General features: G+C 42.3%; 1 protein-coding gene across 8 annotated transcripts in view; it reads right to left on the bottom strand.

Annotated features, from left to right (window-relative positions):
- FMN1 (formin 1) overlaps positions 1 to 15,490 on the bottom strand; it is a 502,692-nt gene extending 487,202 nt beyond the window's left edge. For 2 of the 8 annotated variants that reach the window (XR_009739072.1, XM_061430672.1), the window contains exons 1-2: positions 15,359 to 15,478; positions 14,753 to 14,887 (exon numbers count right to left, since the gene is read on the bottom strand). Coding sequence is in view for 1 of the 8 variants with exons in the window: in XM_061430675.1 (XP_061286659.1) it covers positions 14,753 to 14,754 (2 nt within the window). In the remaining 7 variants the exon portion in view is untranslated. Of the gene's footprint in view, positions 1 to 14,752; positions 14,888 to 15,358 lie in introns of all 8 variants that reach the window. The other 6 variants (XM_061430676.1, XM_061430675.1, XR_009739073.1 and 3 more) reach the window with 5 other exon arrangements.
- Between the last annotated feature and the right edge of the window lie 9,372 nt (positions 15,491 to 24,862).

Genomic DNA, 24,862 nt, shown 5'->3' with positions numbered 1-24,862 from the left:
TTTGCACGTTAGGCAAGTGTGTGTATCCCTGTGTTGCCTGTATATTTAAGGAGGCCAATTCGAAGGGGCTTTCAGAAATAGGGATTCATTGTGCTGACCCTTTTGCTTCTAATGTGGGTCCAGGAAGAGATGCTCCTGCATCATTCATGAGACCATCGTAATCTCTTACCTGGATGACTACACGGCACTGGGTGACCAACCAGGCAGGCTTGCCTTTAAGTGGAGAATTTCCCAGATGCAGGCCTTTCTGTGATAAACCCAGCCAGGTTCCTGGGCAAACCTGCACCAGTTTGCCACCCTCCCACTGCAGTGCCTCCTGACTGGTCTGTGCTCACACTGCAACCAGAGCAACCTTTTCAAAATGAAATCTGACCTTGTCTCCTCAACCAGTCACACAATCAACACCCCCCCCAGTGGCAATCTCCCTCTTAAGACAAACTGCAGTCCTTAACATGCCTGGAGATGCCTATGTGATGGGGGTCCTGCCTATTTCTGCAGCAGCAGCTCATATCCTGCTGCAGCCATGGTTCCCTTCCAGTGGCTCACATGCTGCCCACTCCCTCCCGTTGTGGAGGCTCTGTGCATGCTGTTCCCTCTGCTCAGACCACGACCACCATCCTCTTTCACCCAGTTAATGCGTAATCATTTTTCATGTCGCGGTTCCATTACTGTCACTTGTTCTGAGAAGTCTTTCTTGACGTCTCTGAGCACACAAATCCCCTTCTCTCTGCCCTTCCGCTGTTGTATCCACTACTGTCCATGCTTACCCGTATCCTCATCCACACCCTCTCAGCGGTCACTGACACACACCGAGAGCTTGTCACTGCCAACCCCTGTGCCTTTGTACCCGATAGCTTCTGTCTGTCCACAGAGCATCCTCCCTAGCATGTGGGCTGGCATGGAAGAGACCAGAGTGCTCGGAGAGAGACCAAGCTGACTTTGGGGGCCATGATATAAAGTCCAAATTTTATCCTTAGTCCAGTGGGAATGTATTTGAGAGTTTTAAGCAGAGGACAGACACGCTCTCATTACATTTTTAAAAGGTCACTTAGGCTGCTATATAGAAAACTGACTGTGAAAGGGCAGGCAAGGAAACACAGATAGACAGAAACCAGTTGGGAAGCTGGTGCCGTAGCCCACGTTATTTTTCTAGAATGGCTCATTGCAGAAGTGCAACTGAAAGCATAATAAAAAAGTGGCTATTTGTAGGCACAGCAGTTAGAGCTTTCACGTTTAGGGTCAGCTCCAGACTGGCAGCTTTTCTGAGAAGGCCCTCTGAAGTCTGTTTCATACAAGTTGGTTCTTGGGGAGAGGGATAAATTTTACTCTTTTTATGTATGAAGTAGGGATGAACACATAGCACATAACCTGATATGCAGTCTGTTCTATTAACATTTCATGGTGGCGGTGGGGACAGCAATTAGAGACAAGTCTAATGGAGAAAGACAATGAAAACAAGGGTGAGAAACACTCTTCTAGAATATCAGACAGGCGGCTATCCTTTTGAGGACCATCAAGCACTCTTAAGCTGGCCTGGGATGGCCCCTGGCCTCCTGGACCATTAGGCCTAAAAATGCCCCGTCAACTCACATTTCCTCAGAGCGGTACAGACACTGACTAATTCTCCCTGGGAAGATGGTCCAGTAAGATACGATGCTCTATTTGCTCTATCAGCCTTTCTAAACACAGATACTCCTGTTTGGATGCTCCCGAGACGTACAAGTGAAGGAAGTTTCCGGAGTTGAATAGGGGAATGCAAATACTCGGCAGGATCTCCAGTCCTATTTCATGTTTTTCTTTCTGCTAAGACTCCATCTACCTCAGCCTGGATGAATGCTTATGCTGCCAGTACATCCCAAGCATGAGTGTCTCCTCCCCTGAAAATCCAGGGGGGAAAATGATTCCTTCCGTTGAACTTTCAGAGCACGCTGTAGACATAATATGAAATGCTACTCTTTCTTGAGCACCTGTGGCAAGTAATATGCTAAATATTTACCTGAATCATTTGATTTACTCTTGCCTATTTACCCTTAATCCTATTTCACAGATAGAAAACAGAGGCTTAAAGAATAGGAGAAGCAGACTTCTCTGGTGGTCCAGTGGTTAAGAATCCAGATTGCAGTGGAGGGACACAGGTTGGATCCCTGGTCTGGGAAGATTCCATGTGCTTTGGGGCATCCAAGCCCACATGCTGCAACTACTGAAGTCCAAATACCTAGAGCCTGTGCTCTGCAACAAGAGTAAGCCACCACATGAGCTGAGAAGCCCAAGCACCACAATTAGAGAGTAGCCCCTGCTCACTGCAACTAGGGAAAGCCTGTGTGCAGCAACAAAGACCCAGCACAGCCATAAATAAATAAATAAAATGTTTTTTAAAAAAGAGGATGAGCCTGCTCTATGTCATAGAGCAACTGGATGACAGAGTGGAAATTCACCACCAAGAAGCCTCTTAACTGCTGGACTGTATCTACACTATTAAACCACTCACACCACTGAGCGGTGAGTGTGATCAGGAGTTCTAACCAGTAGTTCACGTGCCTCTTTCCTCTATGACTTCCAACATAAGTGACCAGGTGTCATGAAAATAGAACGAGTTCTACAATTAAATTCTGTTTTATAACTTTGGGATATTATTTCTGTGACTCAGCTTCCTCATCTACAAAATGGAGACAATAAATGCCTACCTAATATGTTTGGTGTCAAGACAAAATTAGATATAACTTATAACACACTTAACCACAGTTTCTGGCACATAAAGGCCCACTGAATTGAACAAATATTAATTGCAGGCCTAAGGAATACCAGGTGATTCCCTGGTGGTACTGGTGGTAAAGAATGCGACTGCCAATGCAGGAGAGGTTAAGAGACCAGGGTTTGATCCCTGGGTCGGGAAGATTTCCTGGAGAAGGAAATGGCAATCCTCTCCAGTATTCTTGTCTAGAGAATCCTATGGACAGAGGAGCCTGGCAGGCTACCATCCACTGGGTTGCAAAGAGTCAGACATGACTGAAGCAACTTAGCACAAGGAATACCAGGCCACATGATGGGCTCTGATGTTAAGAAATAATAGCAGTGCTCTTAGGCATCCAACACACTAGGACTTTAAAAACGCTTTGGTTGCTCTCACTTCTTGAGAGTAGGGACTATGAGCTCTCCAACCCTGAATTTTCAGCATTCCGCAATGCTTAGCATCAAATGGTACTCAACAACTTTTCAGTGATGAGTGATAATGGTTTACACACCTTTGGAGACCCTACGCATGGGGGATAATGAATGATGGTGCCAAGTCAGCGAATGTTGTTTATCAGACAGTTGATATAATAACTGAAAGTAAAGCACAAAGCTATCACTCCCAGAGGTTTATGCCTTCAATCATTTAAGCACAGAGCCACTACTAAGTAATCCTCAAAATACATCCCCATAGCAAAATTGAATATATAACCTGAACAATGCAGAAATTACAACACCTAAAAACATTCCAGAGGTGAGGAGGAGAAGAACTTTCAGAAGTGTTAACTTTCAAAAAAGGAAGTCAATTGATACTGTCTGAGGAAGAAAGCTCATAAAAACAATAATATAATTCATAACAAGGACTCCGGCTTCTTAATAGTTTTCATGATACTTCAGCCATAGAGAGATTTTTTAAAAAGAAATAATGTATCTTGAAAAGGGGTAAACTTATTTGAAGTTTGACTCTAGTTTCAATTCTGTTTATTTTAACTGCTTGAAAAAAATTTTTTTAATTAATCATGTTTATTATACACATCTCTATTCAACTTTATAAAAGTATTTCTACCTAAATATCCATTCATGCTAATAGATAGATAGATGTCTGAAATGAAGTTCACTAAGTTTAATGATGGAAATTGTTAAGAGATAATTTTTTAAAAACTGTTATCTTCATAACTTTCTGCTTTATTTGAAATCTTGATAATCAACATATAGGATATTTTTAAAAGTGTGTTCCTTAAAATAAAGGGAGAGAAAATACCAAGGTTTAGTTCCATTTTTCCTGGTGGCAATATCAATCATTGTTATTTTCTTCTTTGTACCTTTTCTATTTTTTTACATTTCCAAAAATGAGTTTTAAAAGGGTTTTACAAGAGTCTACATTCATGATTGTATTTCTTTCAAGTTAGACTTTAAAATAGGTAGAAAGCATGTTTTTTACTTATGTTGGAAATGGTTATCTTTAAGATGACTTGAGAATCCAATTTGCAAAGCAGAAGAGGCTGGATTCTTTTGAATGCTCTTTATAAATGTAATCCACTTAAATAAACAGAGTAGAGAGCTAATGAATGGTTATGTATGTGTTTACGTTTTCAAAGGTTTTTACACAGAGAACACGAGATTATGAAAGAGATTATGCAAAGCTTCATGATGTCAGATTCTGTCTGGTGGAGTCTGTAAGACCAGGATTTCAAACTAAGTGGCTTTCCTTGTCCCTTCTTGTTTAAGACATGATTACTGAGTGTCAACATCTGCTTGCTATGTAAATGATAAACTAGAATAACCTAGTTCTTACCCTCTAGTTAAGAACAATAATCTAAAATACACAAAGGGTCTCAGAGTTGTGAAAGGGACTAGTTTCTGTGAGTGTTCTGGGGAGTGGTGGATAAAATATCTGTTTAGGTTTAATAGAATGTGCTCTGGTGACATTCTTTTCACTTATAAAGGTTTGGGAGAAGAGTTCGGATTCTGATTTATTCCTTAAAATAATTCAAAGAATCTACTCAGTTTCTTACAGTTTAGAAATTTAGAGACAGTGGAATTCGGTATTCCCTGGGTTTTGTATGATTATGTTAACATCACAGAGAGTTTTTTCAATTCAGTGAACCACCTGGCAGTGAAACCATTAATCATTGTCAATTCCATTTAGAGAAAATACATTTTTGTTGCCTTATTTTTTGAAAATGTCTTCCTTCAAAGACAGTTTGTAGCCAACAGGGTTTTTTGTTTTGTTTTGTTTTGTTTTAATAAAGGAAGAAATTTTTCATAAAAACTGTATTTGCAAAGTGCTTTAAATCCTATTACATTCTGTCAAAATGTGTGTTGGCATTTTTCTAGTTGAGGAGTTAGTAATATTTATATGGAAAATGATGAAATCTAGAATTTAAAGTAAATTTAGAAGTTATCTGTTTCATCCCAATTCTGGATTCTCTCTTTCATTGAACCTTTGTGAATGGACATCAAAGTTCAACTTGAACTCTTCTATGGCATATTGTTCTCTACCCCCCAAGGAAATCATAGAATGTCAGATAGCTCTAAATGTTAAAAACAACAACAACAAAAAATTCCCTTATTTCAAGTTAAAATCCATCTCCATTAATATCTCTTCATGGGGGCTTGTTCTTACTTCTGGAGCTGAAATGAGTAAATTCAACTTCTGTTCCATCCATTTGTCCTTTAAACACCTGAAAGACAGTCCTGTTTCCTAAGACATCTCATCCTGACTAAAACACCCTAGTCTCTTCAAGTCCTCAAATGCAAACGCTTTCATCCTTGAAACCCCAGTATACCATCTGACTGTCCCTCAGTGTGTCAAAGTTTCCACCACAAAGCCATGAGCACTGTTAAAAACGACTCCTCAAAAAAGGCCAAAACTTGTTCCAGGATTCCAAATACAATTCTTGCCATGGTCACTTTAAGTCATTAGATGGACACACGCTAAATATCTAACTTCTGTCTTACTCTTTGCCTATTCTGAGTTTCAGTTTCCTTGTCACCATGTTTTTCTGCCTTTGTAATTCTAAGGACAATTCTTAAATTACTCTTGGATGCAAGCAACTGAAACTAATTTTGGCTATGTTAACAAAAAGAGAAGCATATCCAAGTTCATGAAATTCATGGACAATTTTATGAAATCAGAAAAAGAGCAGGAAACCCAAGAGCAAGAAGAATAGGAAGCAGAGACTTCCAAAGGCCACTGGGACAGTGCTCAGGGGCTGTCCTTGGAGCACTCTCTGTGACTTGACTCTCTCACTCTTAGTCACTAACACCCTTCAACCCTAAACTCAAATTTTTGGGGAAGAGGCTGCAACTGGCCCAGCTTGGATCAGAATGCTATCCCTGATTTAAGTAGCCCTGTACAGGGGCAGGGTCTTATGTATATGAAGCCCATGCTTATATATACACTGGGGTTATTTTCAAAGAAGGGAAAATGAATGAGAACAAGACAGGTATACCAAATTACTGTGCTGCTAAAGGAATGTTCAGAGACACTAATCGATGTTTCTTTTCTCCTTGTATTTTTCCCTTTTGTTTGACCCCCAATAAGGCAGGTGTCAGAAGTGGGATTCACTGCATCAGAAGAGGCATGTGGCATTGAGAAAAAAGAGAATAGCCTGAGAATATTTCTGGGGTTCTGTTTCCCAAAATCCCAAACACTTAGAAGAACACTAGGAATTGCTTGAAGGAGGTAAGAAGGAATAAGATTAATGGACATGGAGAATCTTGAAGAAACATGGAATATTAGTTCCCAGGGCTGTTGGGAAAGGAGAGAGGTAGCTTGATGGATTCTGGAGGAAGAGGGGCCAGGCCCTGCTTCCTGTCAGGGTCCCTAAGGAGGCCACATGCCCCTGACCTGTGTGTGGAAGACCTAGGCAGAAAGAATCATAGGAAATGTCACCAAAATAATTCTGTGGACTAAATATGACCTGAGCATCAGCCCCTGAGAGAGCCACAGGAGCAACAACACAGAGTGCTGCAGTGTAAACTGCAGTGTGATCAGATGCCTCAGTGACCAGAGGGTCCCTTCTCCCCACGCTGCTCCACTGTGTCAGCTTCCTGGAGCCTTGCCATAGCTCTGGGATTATGTGTCTATGACCCTAAGGAGGACTGAGAATAAGTTTTTCATAAGACTTCCTTCCTCCCAGAAGGAAGAGGCTTGAAACAGACATGAACATGGTTTGAAAAAAAATAATAAAGAGATGAGATATTTTTATATACTTGTCCCTGTAGATGGAGACTCTCATCTGCTCACTTGAAAGGAAAAGACAGGAGCAAAATGAGAATTGAGTAGCTCTGCTTCTTCCCTCTCTGTGAACTCTGACCTCATTCAAGCAGCAGCATCTATACATCATGCACTGATTGCACTGTTAAAAACCTTCTCTTATAAAAACTGCCTTAGCAACTTTTTTTCAAATCTTCTTGTTCATGACCTTGGTTTTCCTGATGCTATTCTCCTGGGTCCATGCCATACTTCTATATGTGTCATCTTAGACAACATACCCCTTCTCTCCTCTTCTGTGAATTTCTTCCTTCTCAGATGCGAATTGAGCACAAGCTCCTAGCAACCACTTGGGAGTCTTCAGCTATCTCCCCTTTTCGTTTTGTCATTTGCCCAGTTTTTGACTGTGATATCAGAGTTTCGTTTATCTTTTTTATAATTTTTAATTTATTTTGATAAGAACACAATGAGCAATCTACCTTCTTAAATTAAGTGCACAGTACAGTATTATTGATTATAGATACAGAATTCTGCTTTTCTTAACTAATTCTGCCTTAGTTAAGATAGTAAATCCTGCTGTCAGTGCTGCAATTTAGCAGCGATTGCTGTATGATTTAATTCAATATAACATTTTTAAAAAGACCGAGCCCCCAAAACAAAGGCTGAGAGTTGACTGTCTTCTCATTTTTGTGGTTGGCAGGGCTGTCTCTTCCTGAAGAGAGGTTGAGTGATGTAATGAAGAAAGCCCAGGGAGTCTGCTGACCTGGATCTATTCTTGGCTGTGCGGCTGACCATGAGTGACCTTGACCAAGTCACTTTTTATCTCCCTATCTCAGTTTTCTCCATTGTACAACTAGAAAAATATCTTGTCACTTGCCTAGAGAACAACCTGGGTACAAGATTTGTAAAGGAGACAGGACATGTTGTTGTTTTTTTTTCAATCTGTCAACTTTATGACACTAAGGTATCATGGAGTTTTGGGTCTTCAAATCATCATGAAAAGTAAAGTTAACCTTTGTTTTCAGAGCTTTAAAGAAATCAGAACCAGCTTAAGACAGATTAGAAAGTGACCTTAACACAAGGATGATATCCCCTATTATATGAGATGTGCTCCCTTCATATTTATTTGAGGGGTGGTAGGTAGGAAAGAGTGGTTTCAGAAGCCCAGCTGATCTCCTGTAGTGGAAGGTAGAAGATGCTACAGCAGAAACAGAGATAAAGGGAGACAAGGACGTTGGCAAATGGGGACAGGATGGATGCCAGTTCTGCAGATGAATTCTGTTTTCTGCAGACTTGTGGGCTTTTAACAAAATTATTTGCAAAGCTTTTTGAATATGAACTAGGCTTAGAAAATTTTCTAAAGTGGCTGCTTTATCTAAAAAGAGAAGGAAAAAATAATTTTAATGCCTAAAAACAGCAACTGCTTTTTACTGAATCCATACCCAGAAACTACACTATATTTATGGTTTGTTCTGCTTTGAAAGTTAAAAAAAATTAAAGCTAGGAATGTTCTCTGTGGCTTAGAAGACACAGACAGAAGGTAGAATGCAAGTCCAGCAAGTAGGGTAAATACTACCCTGTTCCATTAATAGCCATATCCTTCAAAAGTATGGTAACCTCTCCTAACCCTGATTTGCTCCTGTATACACAGAAGTATAGCACACTTACCTACTGCCCAGAGGTAACCAAGGAAAGGAATTTAAATGCCCTGTATTAAGCACAGGATGGGCACAGAGGAACACACACTCATACTCACTGCCTGCTCTTGGAAAAGACTTTGATGATATTTTTCCCAGAACAGAGCATCAGCAAGCTATATGACCTCCATGGTATAATGGTGAGATATTGGCTTTATGAGTACTCACAAATCTAAGATCATAGGGATGAGCTTTCAATCAGTCAGTAGATCAGTGTGACAATGTACCCTCTGAAAAAGGTTGACAAAGATTTTATTTGTGTCTCCCAGGGACTGAACACATTCAACATAACTACATTTGCCCTATAAGAACAAGATTATGCAACACTAAGAGAGCACTTGTCATTCCACAATATGTTGCCCACTCTAGCTCAGCAATCTTTACAGCACTGAAGAGCAGAAAACCAGAACGTAAGACTCAAGAGAATCCAGAACACTGCAAAGAGCTCTCGGGGAGCAGGAGGTAGCTCTGTGATCCTCTATGTGCTGCTCTGAAGGGTTTTCTCTTGGCCACAGGTGATGCTGCTCTTTCAGAGAATCTCACTGGATCATTTGTGCAAATGTCCACGTTTGGCAAACTGTGGTTTACCAAAACTACCATGATCAGTGGACTATGGGGGTGAGCTTCTCCTGAGAAGTAGACACAGTCTCCTCTCTCTGAAACATACATGTTTTTCCTACCATGTTTCACAGAGGAAATCACTGAAGAAACCATCTTAGCCTGGATGAGTGTGAACAGACACTCATATGGGCAAAAACAGAACAACCAAAAAAAAAGAAAAGAGAGACAGAGAAAGAGGAAAAAAATCAACAAAAACAAGGCAACCATAGCTAAAGAAGAGCAGCCATGTCCTTCTCTGTTGGTTGGATTTTTAAATACTAGTCTGCAGGACATCTTGAGTTCTTTGTGCTTCTTTCACAAATATGTGCTAGAGAGCTCCTACTGGGATGGCAGTACTAATACCTTGACAGAATTGTGGTGCCTGAGAAGACTCTTGAGAGTCTCCTGGACTGCAAGGAGATCAAACCAGTCAATCCTAAAGGAAATCAACTCTGAATATTCATTGGAATGACTGATGCTGAAGCTGAAGCTCCAATCCTTTGGCCACCTGATGCGAAGAGCCAACTCATTGGAAAAGACTCTGATGCTGGGAAAGGTTGAGGGCAGGAGGAGAAGAAGGTGACAGAGGATGAGATGGGTGGATGGCATCACTGACTCAATGAACATGAGTTTGAGTAAAATCCAAGGGAAGCCTGGTGTGCTACAATCCATGGGATGGCAGAGTTGGATACAACTTGGCAACAAAACCACAACAACAGCAAGCACCATAATGTGTCTCCTGCCCTGCACTTACAGCCTTATCTACCACCTGCCCCTTGGTCAGCCTTCTGACTGCATTTGCTGCTCATCCTTTAATGCCTACATTCTGATGACCCACATAAATATTAAAAAGTCCTACCTACCAATCTTCATTCTGATTGCTGGATAGGGTGCTCAGAAAATTCCCTGGAACACACCATGCCATCACCAGGGACGCAGAAACTGCAAACCAGGAAATTCATCAGGTTGCCACTGCCTGTCCTTGCTCTACCATCAAGGATGCTTCAAGTCCAGTATCTGGAAATCTTTTTGACCCAACTGCCCTCTGGACTCAAAAATTGGGTTTAGAGTTTGTTCTAACCATTAATCTTTGTTTTCTCATTTCCAATGAAATGCCCCTTATTAAGTGGAGCATTTATCATACCGTATAGAGGCCTAATTCAGGGGGTCACCTTACTCCCACCTACTCTACCACCTCCTGAAATAAGACACAACTGTTAACTGAACTGACCTGTTTCAGGACTGAGAGAATGACTCAGTGAACCAGGGAAATGCTTTAAATCTGTCCTTTTCTTCTTTCTCATAGATTGTTCCAATCTGTGTTGTTATTTTTGTTTTCTCTCTCCCTTTGTGCATCTCTAATCTCACAAACCCTAAGCAAAATCTCCTACAGCTACCAGCTCAATTTTTATATATAAAACCTCTTCAGAAAAAAGAAAGGAAGTGTTAAAGGGCAGAATGAGGGGTACCAGAATATGCTACTGCAAAATATACCTCTTTGGCATATGGATTATTTTGAGTTAAATACCACTGAATAAAAATAAATAAATAAATACCACTGAGCACCAGCAGATGCAGGAAAACTCTGAAACCAATGCACATGTTTTCCTTTTATAAGGAAATTTACATTTATAAAAGAAATTTCTATTTGAAAAAGGTGTTTCCTTCTCTCACACACTAGAGAGGACTCAAAAAAATTTTTTTTTCAATATTCATTTGATTAGTTGTAACAAATGTACCATAGTGATGTAAGTAATCTAAGATGTTACTAATATGGGAAACTGAGTGGGGCCTATGGGAACGCTCTGTATTACCTTTATAATGTTTCTGTAAATCTCAAATTATTTCCAAATAAAAAGTTTATTTTTAAAACAATGCTTCAGTTAAATCATCCCTAAGGCCATTACTGTCTGCAGTTGTTATTTAGTCGTGCCTGACTCTCTGCAACCCTATGGACTGTAACCTGCCAGACTCCACTGTCCATGGAACTTCCCAGGCAAGAATACTGGAATGGGTTGCCATTTCCTTCTCCAGAGAACTCAACTATTATCAATGGAGAAATAATAGACTGAAATCTGCATAACCTAATTAAACAACCCTTGTTTACCATAACTTTTCCAGGTTACTTTCTCATAACTTGCCTCACTCACCCAGAAGCCCCAAATTCCTTTTCCTTTCACTTAAAATGATCATAAGCCCAGGTTCTAACTGCCCCTTGGGGTAACTCATGTCTGAGTCTTCCCACGTGTAAGCTCCACACACATCCTAATAAACCTCTGTTTGTTTTTCTCTTGTCAAAAAAAAAAAAAAAAAAAATCTATCTCCCTCCAAAACATTACCCCCAATAATCTGTGACTCAGAAGACCAAGGTAAAATGCATTTAATTGGAAAGATGTTGGTCCTCAACAATGATCTGACAGTTTAGAAAGGAGAAACACATACAGCCCTAATAAGACAGAACACAATACAGGTCAGTTTCAATTAAGGTAAGGATACAGATGAATTGGTTTAAAAAAACAAAAACAAAAAACCTCGCCAATAGCCTGCTTTCTGCAGAGGTGAATTACAGAGGACATTTCAGGAAAGCAGAGTTGAAGTGGCCTAAAGGAAGACCAACTCTCTGGCCTACCCTAGCCTCATACAAAACTATGGTATTAGGTGTTCAAAATCTAAAAAAATATAGAAATAAAGTTTGTTCAGGGACTCATTATACAGCTAGCCAGAGAACTTGAGACACCTAAGTGGGAGGGAATAGTCCATTTCCCAGAGGCTTGCTTTCATATGTTGACAAGGTAAGGAAGTTCTCAGCCTCCTTTCCATCTTTCCACTCTAGTAGTTATATTACAGGGCATACAGACGACTGCTTCGTTAGCACTTCTACACAGACACTAAACACAGGGGTGTTTCAATTCCCTGCCATGGCCAGCCTGTTGGTGCAAGCTCATATTTGCTCCGTAAGGATACAATTCCCATGGTTTAGCATCTTTACAAGATCAAGCAAATCAGATTAATGGCTATAACTTCAACAACCCACAGGCTGGGACCTGCTGAGAACAAAGGTGATTTTTAACACAGTGCGTCTAAAAATAATGCTCCTGTTAAACAAAGTCCCAGCAAGAAAGTATGAGTAATCCCCAAACATGATCTATCAACAGTAGAATCACTGTATAGTATTAAATATCTCTGATAAATTTTCACAATTATACACATCAGGTTTTAATAAGAAAACCATTAAGGGCAAGATCATCTAAAATGCCACTGCCTGGGATGACAGGCATGAGTCCAAAGCTTTAACATAAAATGATTTTGAATCGGCACACGGGAGGCAGGAGAGGAGTGTTTCTGAATCCTCTATCAAGGATGTTTACCTTCATCACATCAAGCTCTAGTCTGTTCCCATCCTGTCCAACCCTCCTATTTTGGGGACAGCTCTACAAATTTCTACAAATGTCTAGAGAGTAAAGAAGCCGATACACCCCCAGCCAATCATAGGTAGGACCCAAAGGACCCCATCCTCTTAGCCAAGACCTTCATTCTAAACAGTTAAGTCCGTTACCAAGGACTGATGAATAACAGTTCTTCCGTGTGGATTCACTATGGAAATAAGGAGAAGGGATTATCCTCAGGTTACACAGCGAGATGGATGTGAATGTAGACATTATGAAGGCACTGAGAAGACAAGGCCTCTGATAGGAAGGAATAAAGCCAAGACAGAAATAAGGGCAGAAATAAAAGAATTCAAAGGTATAAAGAAACAGAAAGCAAACTAGCAACCAGAAAAGCATTCGAATCTCAGAAGCTGGGGGTAGACCAACTTCCTCATCACAACATTAGAGTCTGGTCATGGCTCAGTTATATTAGCCACAGTGTTCATTTTTGCTTACAATTCTTTCTAGCTGGGTTTCCATCCTATACAACAGAAAATACCCTAATGAATATTGATAATATACTCTAAATTTCAAAGTATCCCCAAGAGCAGTTAAAACTGTTAACTTCTCCTTCTACATAAGAAAACTAAACCACAAAGATGTTCATGTTTCCTACATGAACAAAGAAAAACACATTAGAGAATAAAAGTACTGTAAAATACAAATTCTTCCATGCTGGCAAGTTAGAATTTCTTCTATTCCCAGGGGCATTTTTGAAGTAGTTTTGCTTCTTCTGGGCAGAAGCCAATATACTCACTAGTGATTCTGTGAAAAGCACAATTTACCAAGTCAGTGCACTGAACACCCTGGGGAGAATGAGCAACCTAGGATAGGCCCAGAGGTCCAAAAACCTTCTCTAAAGCTACATCTCTAATGTGTCTTAACAGAGCTTGCCAAGCATCTGCTCAGGTGGTGAGAGAAATATCTGTCCAAACACATGCCACTTCTCTAAGAGTCTTATGAGGAGCCTGAAGAGTGCCATCCCCCACTGGGATCATCTCTGAGACAAAAAAGGAGGGAGAAAGACAATGGGGTAAAAATATACTTTTTAGGGACAGAACACTGGCCTTTATTATCCTTGTTGGTAAGTATTATTGATAAAAGTTACATTCATTCTTCACTCAAAATGTTTCAGGAACTACTGAGCATTTTAACAACAGCCCCTATGAGGCAGGTAATATTATCCTCATTTTATAGACAAGAAGCTAAAATTCAAAAGGATAGTGACTTGCCAAAACCCACTCAACTAGCAAGTGGTTGAATCAGGACATGAACCCATGTGACAGGTCTCTAAGTTTAACCATTGTGATGTACTGCCTTCCGACTTTTATCCATTGTTTTCCTCCAGTGATGACCCTCCGCTCCTTTGTTCCTGCAGATATCTAAAGGAGCTTAATTCATGGGTCCTACTGCACTATAAACACAGGTGAGAAAAACAAGACTAATGATTATATATGGCTGACCAAGACGATCTAGGGCTTTCATAATACTTTTAAGGCGCTGTCTTCCATAATGAGTTAATCTGATATGCAACCCTTAGCTTTGCTGTCTTTCCTCCTAATGGTTAAGAAGCATGAGAGCCAAGTGATCTTGGGGTTAGCCCTAAGAACAGCTGAGCAATGACTGTTGAAAACCAAAGGTGTGCCCATAACATAAATCTCTCCCCAGGAGCTTCAATGCCCAAGAAGACACAGCACATGATGGCACATACCCCATACAGAGCCACTGCAGAAGAAAGTCAGATGCTAAGCTACTTGACCTCATCCTCCTAAGGGATCTGAGCATTCACCTCCCCATGACCGAAGCCCCCATACTGCACAGGCCTGTATCACTGGCCTACAGTGATTCAGCCCATCAAGAATGTATGAATGCCAGTGCCAATGTCAAATTCTCCAGGAGCCAGCAAGCAGTAGTGTGAATGATTAAAACAAAGGGTTTTCAACAACCCAAAGTGGGGATAAAGAAACTCCTCCCATTCAACCCCGTTCCCAGCTACTTGTCCTTGAGTTAAAGGAGTACTTGGCTCTGGCCTCAGGTGGGGCAAGCTCATTGCTTATTATTTGGGGGTCAACACTTACATGCCTGAACAGAGTCTGCTTTTGCAGAACTTGAAGAGCTCTGATGGAGGAAGAGAAATGTTGATGGCGGTGGTCGTGGTGCTGTTGATGATGATGATGATAATGAAAGAAGAAAATACTGATAGTGAATGCCACCTATAAATATAAGCACAAAGCAGCAACAGATAGCCTTCTAGTCACTCCCAGTCAAAACCAGGAAGCAACTTCCATCCCCAAACCAGCCCCATTTAAGTACTCCCCCTCAGAACTAAACACACTCAGCTTCAAAATACAGCGCTGCATCGCTCCATCCCCCACCCGCCCTTCCACCCTTCCTGTGCCAAGGTGAGAATGAGACTGCGCTGGCAGGTCGAGAGGGCTTGGAGTTAACAGACAGTTCTGTAATGAGGAGCGTTAGGAAGACCCGGGTGGAGGACCCAACAACGCACTTTGTAACCTCTTAGTTGCGGAGCTGGAAGAATGGACGCAGTAGGGAAGAAAGATAAGGTAACCAGGCAAAACAGATTTGACGCCTCTTTCCTAGAGCCCTACGGAACAGGCAACCTTTGGTCGGGAAGGAGAAGAGGCGAGGCAGACCGCCAGCAGGACGGACAAGGCTCTCTTTACCTGACCAGGTGCAGCAGCCGTAGCCGCAGCGAGGATGCTGCGCTTGAGTCCGAGAGCTAGAGCCTGAAGCTGCCGCTGCGCCCGCCTCCGTCGAGGCCCCGCCCCAGCCCCACCTCCAAACGTGAGGCCCCGCCTCCCTAGCACGCGTTCGCCCGACGGGCTGTTTGGGGGAGGTAAGCTACGGACTGATCGGCAGGGCTGATGACCAATGGAAACGCTTAGCGGCTCCTGGGAGGGCGGATAGGAAGGCGGGGTGGAAGGCGACGGCGCCCAATCAGGAGCAGAGCGGCAAGATTATTGGGCAACGCATATCCAAGCTGCTGGGTAGGAGGTGATGGTCTCAAGGCGAGATCTAAGGTAGACCGCAAGGGCAACAGCCAATCCCTGGCCCCGTGCCCCCAGCTTGCCTGCTCTGGGTTGCCTCTCAGATGCACGCCCTAGACTGATTCGAAGCAATGGGGGGAAGGGAGCGGGTCCATGGCAACCACGGTTTCTGAGATTCCCACGCCTCGGAGACCCCACAAGGCTCTGCTGCTCCAGTGATCAGGTCAATGGCCACTGCCCTTGCAACCCTAGCAACCCCAGATCATAAGTAGTGCTGCTGCTGCTGCTGCTGCTAAGCCGCTTCAGTCGTGTCCGACTCTGTGCGACACCAGAGACGGAAGCCCACCAGGCTCCACCGTCCCTGGGATTCTCCAGGCAAGAACACTGGAGTGCGTTGCCATTTCCTTCTCCAATACATGAAAGTAAAAGTGAAAGTGAAGTTGCTCAGTCGTGTCCGACTCTTAGCGACCCCATGGACTGCAGCCTACCAGGCTCCTCCGTCCATGGATTTTCCAGGCAAGAGTACTGGAGTGGGGTGCCATTGCCTTCTCTGAAGAGCTAACCAGGTTTGGGCAAAAATCTGAACAAGGGGACTCGGCAATTCGGGAAAGGAATGCTGAGTCCGGATGTCAAGAGGCCTCACAATGGGGGGTACCTGCTTGCTGGCATTGTGTGCTGGAGAATCAGTGTACTTGATGCCAAGATAAATTATTTTTCCCCTAAATAAATGTAATTATTACTGGAATGAATTACTCTAAAACGTTTCATAAGAGGATTTGAAGCCTGAATGATACAGTGATTCTGTCTGTGATTTGGATGGCCTATCTGTTCCAAGTGGGTGGGCAAGAAGGGGCATTGCCTTTAATCTGCTTCCTGATAAATGCAAAATGTATCATCCTTCTGGGACTTAAGAAGAGCATTCAATCCCGAACAAATTCTGTGCAGATAATATTCTGTTCAAATCATAAATAAATGTGAAAAAAATTGGAAAGATATTTTAAAGTGATTTTTATTCCTCAAATTTTTTTTCTAGATAATAGTTTATGGATGTTCTGATGTATTCTTACTTATATTAGTCAAATACTGATAGGCACTTTTTAGTTATCTCCTTCAATCCGTACATCTATCTTGTGTAAATTCTACCTTTTAGATAAGATTACACCAAGGCCAAGATCAAGTAACCATCCCAGGATCTTATAACGAATTAGGAATTGAGTCAATACTTCTTTTTAAAGCCCATGATTATCATTTAGAAGAACAGAAAACGTTAACACCACTCATTACTTTAAAACTTTTTTTAAAAACCTGAAAAACTATCTTAGAAGGACCCAATTCTCACACTTTTTGAAACTGCGTTCAGAAGCACTTCCAAGAGTGAAGCATCACCTCTGAAATGTGTTAGGAGCAATTGCAAATTAGCTTTGCTCATAGAACACAAATGGATTTGATATTGATGCTGCTAAGTTGCTTCAGTCGTGTCCGACTCTGTACTACCCCGTAGATGGCAGCCCGCCAGGCTCTCCCATCCCTGGGATTCTCCAGGCAAGAACACTGAAGTGGGTTGCCATTTCCTTCTCCAATGCATGAAAGTGGAAAGTGAAAGTGAAGTCACTCAGTCATGTCCGACTCTTAGCGACCCCATGGACTGCAGCCTACCAGGCTCCCCCATCCATGGGATTTTCCAGGCAAGAGTTCTGGAGTGGGGTGCCATTGCCTTCTCTGTGATATTGATGGGGAGGGAGTAAATTTTTCCAGGGCTTGAACCTAACTAGATTTTAACTGAAGTAGGAAGTAAGGATGGTGACTGCAGCCATGAAATTAAAAGACGCTTACTCCTTGGAAGGAAAGTTATGACCAACCTAGATAGCATATTGAAAAGCAGAGACATTACTTTGCCAACAAAGGTCCGTCTAGCCAAGGCTATGGTTTTTCCAGTGGTCATGTATGGATGTGAGAGTTGGACTGTGAAAAAGCTGAGCGCCAAAGAACTGATGCCTTTGAACTGTGGTGTTGGAGAAGACTCTCGAGAGTCCCTTGGATTGCAAGGAGATCCAACCAGTCCATTCTGAAGGAGATCAACCCTAGGATTTCTTTGGAAGGAATGATGCTAAAGCTGAAACTCCAATACTTTGGCCACCTTATGCGAAGAGTTGACTCATTGGAAAAGACTCTGATGCTGGGAGGGATTGGGGGCAGGAGGAGAAGGGGACGACAGAGGATGAGATGGCTGGATGGCATCACTGACTCGATGGACGTGAGTCTGAGTGAACTCTGGGAGTTGGTGATGGACAGGGAGGCCTGGCATGCTGCGATTCACAGGGTTGCAAAGAGTCAGACACGACTGAGCGACTGAACTGAACTGAACTGAACACAGCATTGTAAATCAACTATTAAAGTGAAAGTGTTAATCGCTCAGTCATGTGATCCCAAGGACTGTAGCCTGTCAGGTTCCACTGTCCATGGAATTCTCCAGGGAAGAATATTGGAGTGGATTGTCTTTCCCTTCTCCAGGTGATCTTCTCAACCCAGGGATTGAACCTGGGTCTCCTGCATTGCAGGCAGATTCTTTACTGTCTGAGCCACCAAATCAACTATACTTCAATTAAAAAAAAAAAAATGAGTTGATAACACACAAAGAATTGTATTTTTGTTAATGACCACATTTAGCAAAACAGCTGGCATACCAGTATCACAGTAACAAACACATTTTTCTTTTGCTGTCAGTTCAGTCACTCAGTCATGTCCGACTTTTTATGACCCCATGGACTGCAGCACGCAAGACCTCCCTGTCCATCACCAACTCCCAGAGGCTACTCAAACTCACGTCCGTTGAGTCAGTGATGCCATCCAACCATCTCATCCTCTGTCATCCCCTTCTCCTCCTGCCTTCAATCTTTCCCAGCATCAGGGTCTTTTCAAATGAGTCAGTTCTTCATATCAGGTGGCCAAAGTATTGGAGTTTCAGCTTCATCATTAGTCCTTCCAATGAATATTCAGGACTGATTTCCTTTAGGATGGACTGGTTGGATCTTCTTGCTGTCCAAGGGACTCTCAAGATTCTTTTCCAACACAACAGTTCAAAAGCATCAATTCTTCAGCACTCAGCTTTCTTCATAGTCCAACTCTCACATCCATACATGACTACTGGAAAAACCATAGCTTTAACTAGACAGACCTTTGTTGGCAAAGTAATGTCTCTGCTTTTGCATATGCTATCTAGGTTGGTCATAACTTTTCTTCCAAGGAGCAAGTGTCTTTTAATTTGATGGTTACAGTCACCATCTGCAGTGATTTTGGAGTAAAAAAAATAAAGTCTCTAACTGTTTCCACTGTTTCCCCATATATTTGCCATGAAGTGATAGGGCCAGATGCCATGATCTTAGTTTTCTGAATGTTGAGTTTTAAGCCAGCTTTTTCACTCTCCTCTTTCACTTTCATCAAGAGGCTCTTTAGTTCTTCTTCACTTTCTGCCATAAGGGTGGTGTCATCTGCATATCTGAGGTTATTGATATTTCTCCTGGCAATCTTAATTCCAGTTTGTGCTTTATCCAGTTCAGCATTTCTCATGATGTACTCTGTATATAAGTTAAATAAGCAGGGTGACAATATACAGCCTTGAAGTACTCCTTTCCTGATTTGGAACCTGTCTGTTGTTCCATGATCAGTTCTAACTGTTGCTTCTTGACCTGCATAGTTTTTGCTGTAGTAGAAAGCTGAACCACCTGCTGGTTTAGAGGTGGCAGGCCTTTGTAGGAAGTGTGGATAGAAGAAAACATCAGATCCTCATTAGGTGGTCCTTGCTCTTATTTGTCTTTTCCCTTTTCCACAGGGAATCTAAGTTCCAGCTCAATCACTAGCTTTGTCTTCTTCCTGGCTGGGAGCATCCTCACATCTCATGTGACTCCAGTGTCCAGGCATTAGATGCTCCTGTGTTAAATGAGAAAAAATTTATCTGAACAGCTTATCTGAAAGAAGGTCCATTGTGAAATCCAGCCAAAAATCCCAAATAAGTAGGAATGATATCTGTCAGTGAACGAATTATGTTATCCGAGATGAGGCAAATCCAGAAGAGAGGGATCTGGAAGGTTGTGAATGTGCATTCTGGTTCCTAAAAAGCTACATTACTGTGGGTAGAACCAAAGCTGGGTGGTGTTACACAAGAATTGTCATGTAACACAGGTGTAACACAGGGATTGGAGTGAGGTGGATGATGCTGGGGAGTAACTTGGGGGCTCAAAATCCATTTTTTGCCTAGATTCAAATCTGGGAGTTAGACTTTCAGCCTAAAGCAGAGAATAAAAACAACCCTGTCACGGTCACAAAAAGAATGCAAAATGCCAAATGCGGAAAAAACCCAGCAACAACTTGCTTAGGTAACAAGGTGGGCAGAGCACTGAGGCAGATGGGGATGGAGAAAGGAAATACATACCATCAGATAAGCTGTTGCTTTGGCAATTAGGGGCAAATACTTTGCTAACCATATTGGAAGGAAGCAAAGTCTTCTTATAATAGCAAAATAGATACACAAAGTTAAAGTTAATTGTGTATAATTCTGATATTCACGCATTGTGTTGAGCAGAGTACTAAATGCTTTGTCACATTTTAATTAAAAAAAAACAACAACAGAAAAGTCACATTATGAGGAAAGCACAGATAAGAAAACTGAGGTTTAGCAAGGTCTTGTATCTCCAAAATTACCGTTCAGATCAGATCAGATCAGTCGCTCAGTTGTGTCTGACTCTTTTCGACCCCATGAATTGCAGCACGCCAGGCCTCCCTGTCCATCACCAGCTCCCGGAGTTCACCCAGACTCACGTCCATTGAGTCAGTGATGCCATCCAGCCATCTCATCCTCTGTCATCCCCTTCTCCTTCTGCCCCCAATCCCACCCAGCATCAGAGTGTTTTCCAATGAGTCAACTCTTCGTGTGAGGTGGCCAAAGTACTGGAGTTTCAGCTTTAGCATCATTCCTTCCAAAGAAATCCCAGGGCTGATCTCCTTCAGAATGGACTGGTTGGCTCTCCTTGCAGTCCAAGGGACTCTCAAGAGTCTTCTCCAACACCACAGTTCAAAAGCATCAATTCTTCGGCGCTCAGCCTTTTTCACAGTCCAGCTCTCACATCTGTACATGACCACAGGAAAAACCATAGCCAAAACTAAGACATAAACCCTGGTCTCTCATTGCAAACACGTCCTCTAACCACACAATTAAACTGAATCCACTGAAGTGTGTTCGCTTTGGTCACTGCTGTGCACCTGAAACTATCACCACATTGTTAGTCCACTATGAAAGCCAAAGCGTTAGTCTGTCAGTCCTGTCCGACTATCTGTGACCTCTATGGCCTGTAGTCCACCAGGCTTCTCTGTCCACGGAATTCTCCAGGCAAGAATACTGGAGTGTGTTGCCATGCCCTCCTCCAGGGGATCTTCTCTACCCAGGGATCCAAACCGGCCTCCTGCATTGCAGGCAGATTCTTTCCCATCTGAGCCACCAGGGAGGCCCAAATCAACCATACTTTGATATAAAATAAAAAGTTAAAGAATAAATAAAATGCGTCAGTTTTGGAAACAAGAGCCTTGGGAACAGGATATGACTAGGATCAGCTATAACATTTATGGGACTCTGTGCAAAGTGAAAATGCAAGGTCCCTTTTCTAAAAATTACCAAAAATAGTGAGAGAGGCAGCAGAGCGCTATACAAAGTGTGAGCCTTCCTCGCTGGGGCCCTGTATGACTATGCAGGTCACATGCCCATGAAGCTGTACTTGGATTTGCCATTAGAAAATGGAACTGAGACCCAAGAACATGAACTAGACAAGAGAAGAGGAATCCAGTGCATCCATAAGAGAGAACAGTAGCGTCCCCTTTCCCAGCCTCTTTCATCAGCTGAAAGTGGAAACGTATATAGGAAGTACTTTTCATTGTATTTGTAGTTTGTGACATACAGATTACACAGTAAAATAAATGTAGAATTCAATTTCTCTCCTTGTTTCATAAAGTTCTCAGGTTATACAACTATTCCAGTGTTGTTCTCTGGACTAAGTCCTTCCTGACCATGGCTGTCAAGATTTTGGTGACCCAGGTGTGTGACTCTAGGTAAGCCGTCCTGCCCCACCCCCACACGTTGCTAGTCCTCTCCCGCAGGTGTGGCTTTTGTCAGCCATGTGGTGTGATTTCAGTCCCAGAAGATGCCACATATACTACATACAATTCATGGGTAAGCCCCTGCAGCCCTCACACACCCTCAGTTTGTGCAGAAGGGACTGAAGGACAGAAGGGAGGCAGTCTCGTACCTAATGCACTTTCATGAACGCAGTGCTCCCTGGGCAGAACCATGAAGCTGTCGAACTTGGGTACAAATCGCTTCTCTCTGCAGCTCCTCTCACCTACCAGCCATCCATTTCTCCTTAGTGTGCAGCCTCCTCAGGGGGCCCTTTGTTCCCACTATTCCTTTACCTCCTTCAGATTCGCTCATTTCCCCATCAAGCCCAGACCTGCCTCTTTCCTTCTCTCAACAGGTCGCAGCTGACTTCCCTTTTACTCTCAGGGCTGTCCTATGTGATTGGCCAGGAGGAAATTAATCTCCTGCCCTCATTTGTGCTAAGACTAATGGTTAACACTAATTTGATGGATTGCTTTCACCTTTCAATTCCTTAGCTCAAGGATGAGTGATGAGGGCCCGTTAGGTACCCAGGCTGAAGCTTTGCAAGCAATATCTTCAACAGAGGGGCTATTCCTGCTGCCTTTGACTGACATTGACAATAGCGTACTTATTTCACGGACAGGAAAGTCTTGCTCTATGAGTGGCAAATGAAAAATACAACAGGCAATAAACATTTGTTCACTGTTAAAGGAAAACTTCAATGATACATGGTTTGCTTGCCAAATGTTGAAGGTAAAAAGAAAGATAATTAATGTTGAAGAAGAAGTGAAAGTTACACATATACACTGCAAGAGAATAAACTGGTACACATGTTCTGGAAAGAAGTTTGGCAGTTTGGTGGTCATGATTAAACTATACAAATACATATATGTACACACATTATATAAACAAATGTTGTATATATGTATGCGTGTGAGCATGCTCAGGCACTTCAGTTGGATCCAACTCTTTGTGACCCTTTGGACTGTAGCCTGCTAAGTTCCTCTGTCCATGGGATTCTCCAGGCAAGAATACTGGAGTGGGTTGCCATACCCTCCTTCAAGGGAACTTCCGGACCCAGGGATCGAATTTGTGTCTCTTGAGTCTCCTGCATTGCAGGCAGATTCTTTACCCACTGGCCACCTAGGAAGTCCATGTGTATATATATGTATATATGTATGTATGTATGTATATATATATAATGTCTACACACATACATGTGTATATATATGTATACACACATGTATATATACATACGTAAAAATACTTGAAGGACTTAGATGCCAGCCAACAATGCCCTGTGGAGTCTGACCCTGTCTGCCTCTCCAGGCTCATGTCCCCTCTCTCCTTCCAGCTCTGAGTCTATCCACACTGGCTTCTCTCAGCTCCACAACACACCTCATGTTTCCTGCTGCATGTTATTCTTTCTGCCTAGGTGGTTCTTCATCCATGTTTTCACCAATCATTTCTTGCTCATCCTACAGACCTCAGTTTAATAAGAGTCACCTCCCCAGGAAGTCTTCTCAGACCACCACTCCTCTCCCTAGACCCCCTAAGACTGGGCAGACTCCCTTATACTCTACTTTTAGGGACTAGATTCCTTTCCTTGTGCTACTTAGCCTAGTAAGTCTTGATCCTCTCCTTTTTGTGGTTATATTGTTCATGTCTCCCCTGGTCAACTGTAAGCTCAAAGAGAGCAGGTTTGTGTTCACCTTTCCATTCTTGGTGCTTAGAAAAGGACCTGGTATTTAGGAGGGGCTCAAGAAATACTTGTGGATTAAATAAATGAGATTAAAATCCACTTTAATTTTCTCCTTTGTGCTTTCTTGAATTTTTCAAATTTCAACAATCATGGGATACTTTTATAATAAAAAGACAATCATTTTAAAAAAGCTTTTACTTTCCTTTGAGGCTGCAGCTGTTCTCTGCAGAGCCTGCTGCCTTTGGCACTGATTCCTCTGACTACTACTGTTCTAGGCTAGCCTGAGCCATGGAACAGGATTATGCTGCATTGTCTGAAATTCTTCCCTAGCTGGAGACAGTCTTCCCTGCCCATCGCCTCTGAGTTATTGGCCACAAAGCAGAGGCTTGCTCCCATGACTCAGCAAATGACTCTTGGACAAAACTGTGTGCGAAGCGTGTCTTGCCAGCTAATGATGAGACAGCGGGGTTTGACTGAGTGCAAGCTCTACTCTAGTGTCTGAGGATATATCTCTTGGCATGAAACCATCACACATCACTCCACTCTACTCCCCTTCATTAAAACAAAACAAAACAAAACTACAGTTATTATGACTTTTCCTGTTGAGTCAAACCTTATCTTTTCCAGGGAATTAATATGAGAGAGTTAATGGTTTCAGTTTGAGACTCAAGTTCCTACTTTCTTCCTACAAGCTGACAGCATAAATGCAATAATGGTTGTAGCTTAGTGAGAGTAATTTCTCCATATGGCACTTCAGGTGGCATTTGAGATATTTTTAATACTTCTGGCAGGCAAGTTAAAAAAAAAATCTTTCCAGCCTGTTAATATTTTACCAGCCTCCACACATGCTCACCTATACATGGCAACATTCCAAGGATTATTTGTCATTTCAAATCCTTTTTGGAACGAGTTGGAGAATAAATAAATACGGATGATGCATCAGAAGGGATGGAGCCCCCTCAGTCTAAACAGCCATGATTCTAGTGGTCTGAATGGGAGTATAAATATAATATCACTGTTATTTAAGTTCTGGCTTTTCCATGGCTGACTGATGTTTGCTCAGACTGTGAATCCACATCAAGAGACAAAGTTGCAGCACAAAGCCTTGTTTTTCTGTGTCTGAGATCCCTGGGTGTGCTACAGAGATTGGCATCTTAGCACCATGGAGTATTTTCAGGAAATTTGGGGGTGATGAGCAGTTATCAACTGACAGAATAGCATCTATATTAGGATGAATGTGGCAGCAGGCACGATGCATTTATCCGGTGTTGAGATGAAAAGCTGATTACACAGCCGAGGGCAAATGAGGTGGAAACATCTTGGAGATTAGGTTTGC

The sequence above is a fragment of the Bos javanicus genome, chromosome 10 (assembly GCF_032452875.1).
Source record: "Bos javanicus breed banteng chromosome 10, ARS-OSU_banteng_1.0, whole genome shotgun sequence".
NCBI lineage: Eukaryota > Metazoa > Chordata > Mammalia > Artiodactyla > Bovidae > Bos > Bos javanicus.
The sequence above is the reverse complement of the archived record's forward strand: the minus strand, read 5'-3'. Positions and strand labels throughout refer to the sequence as shown.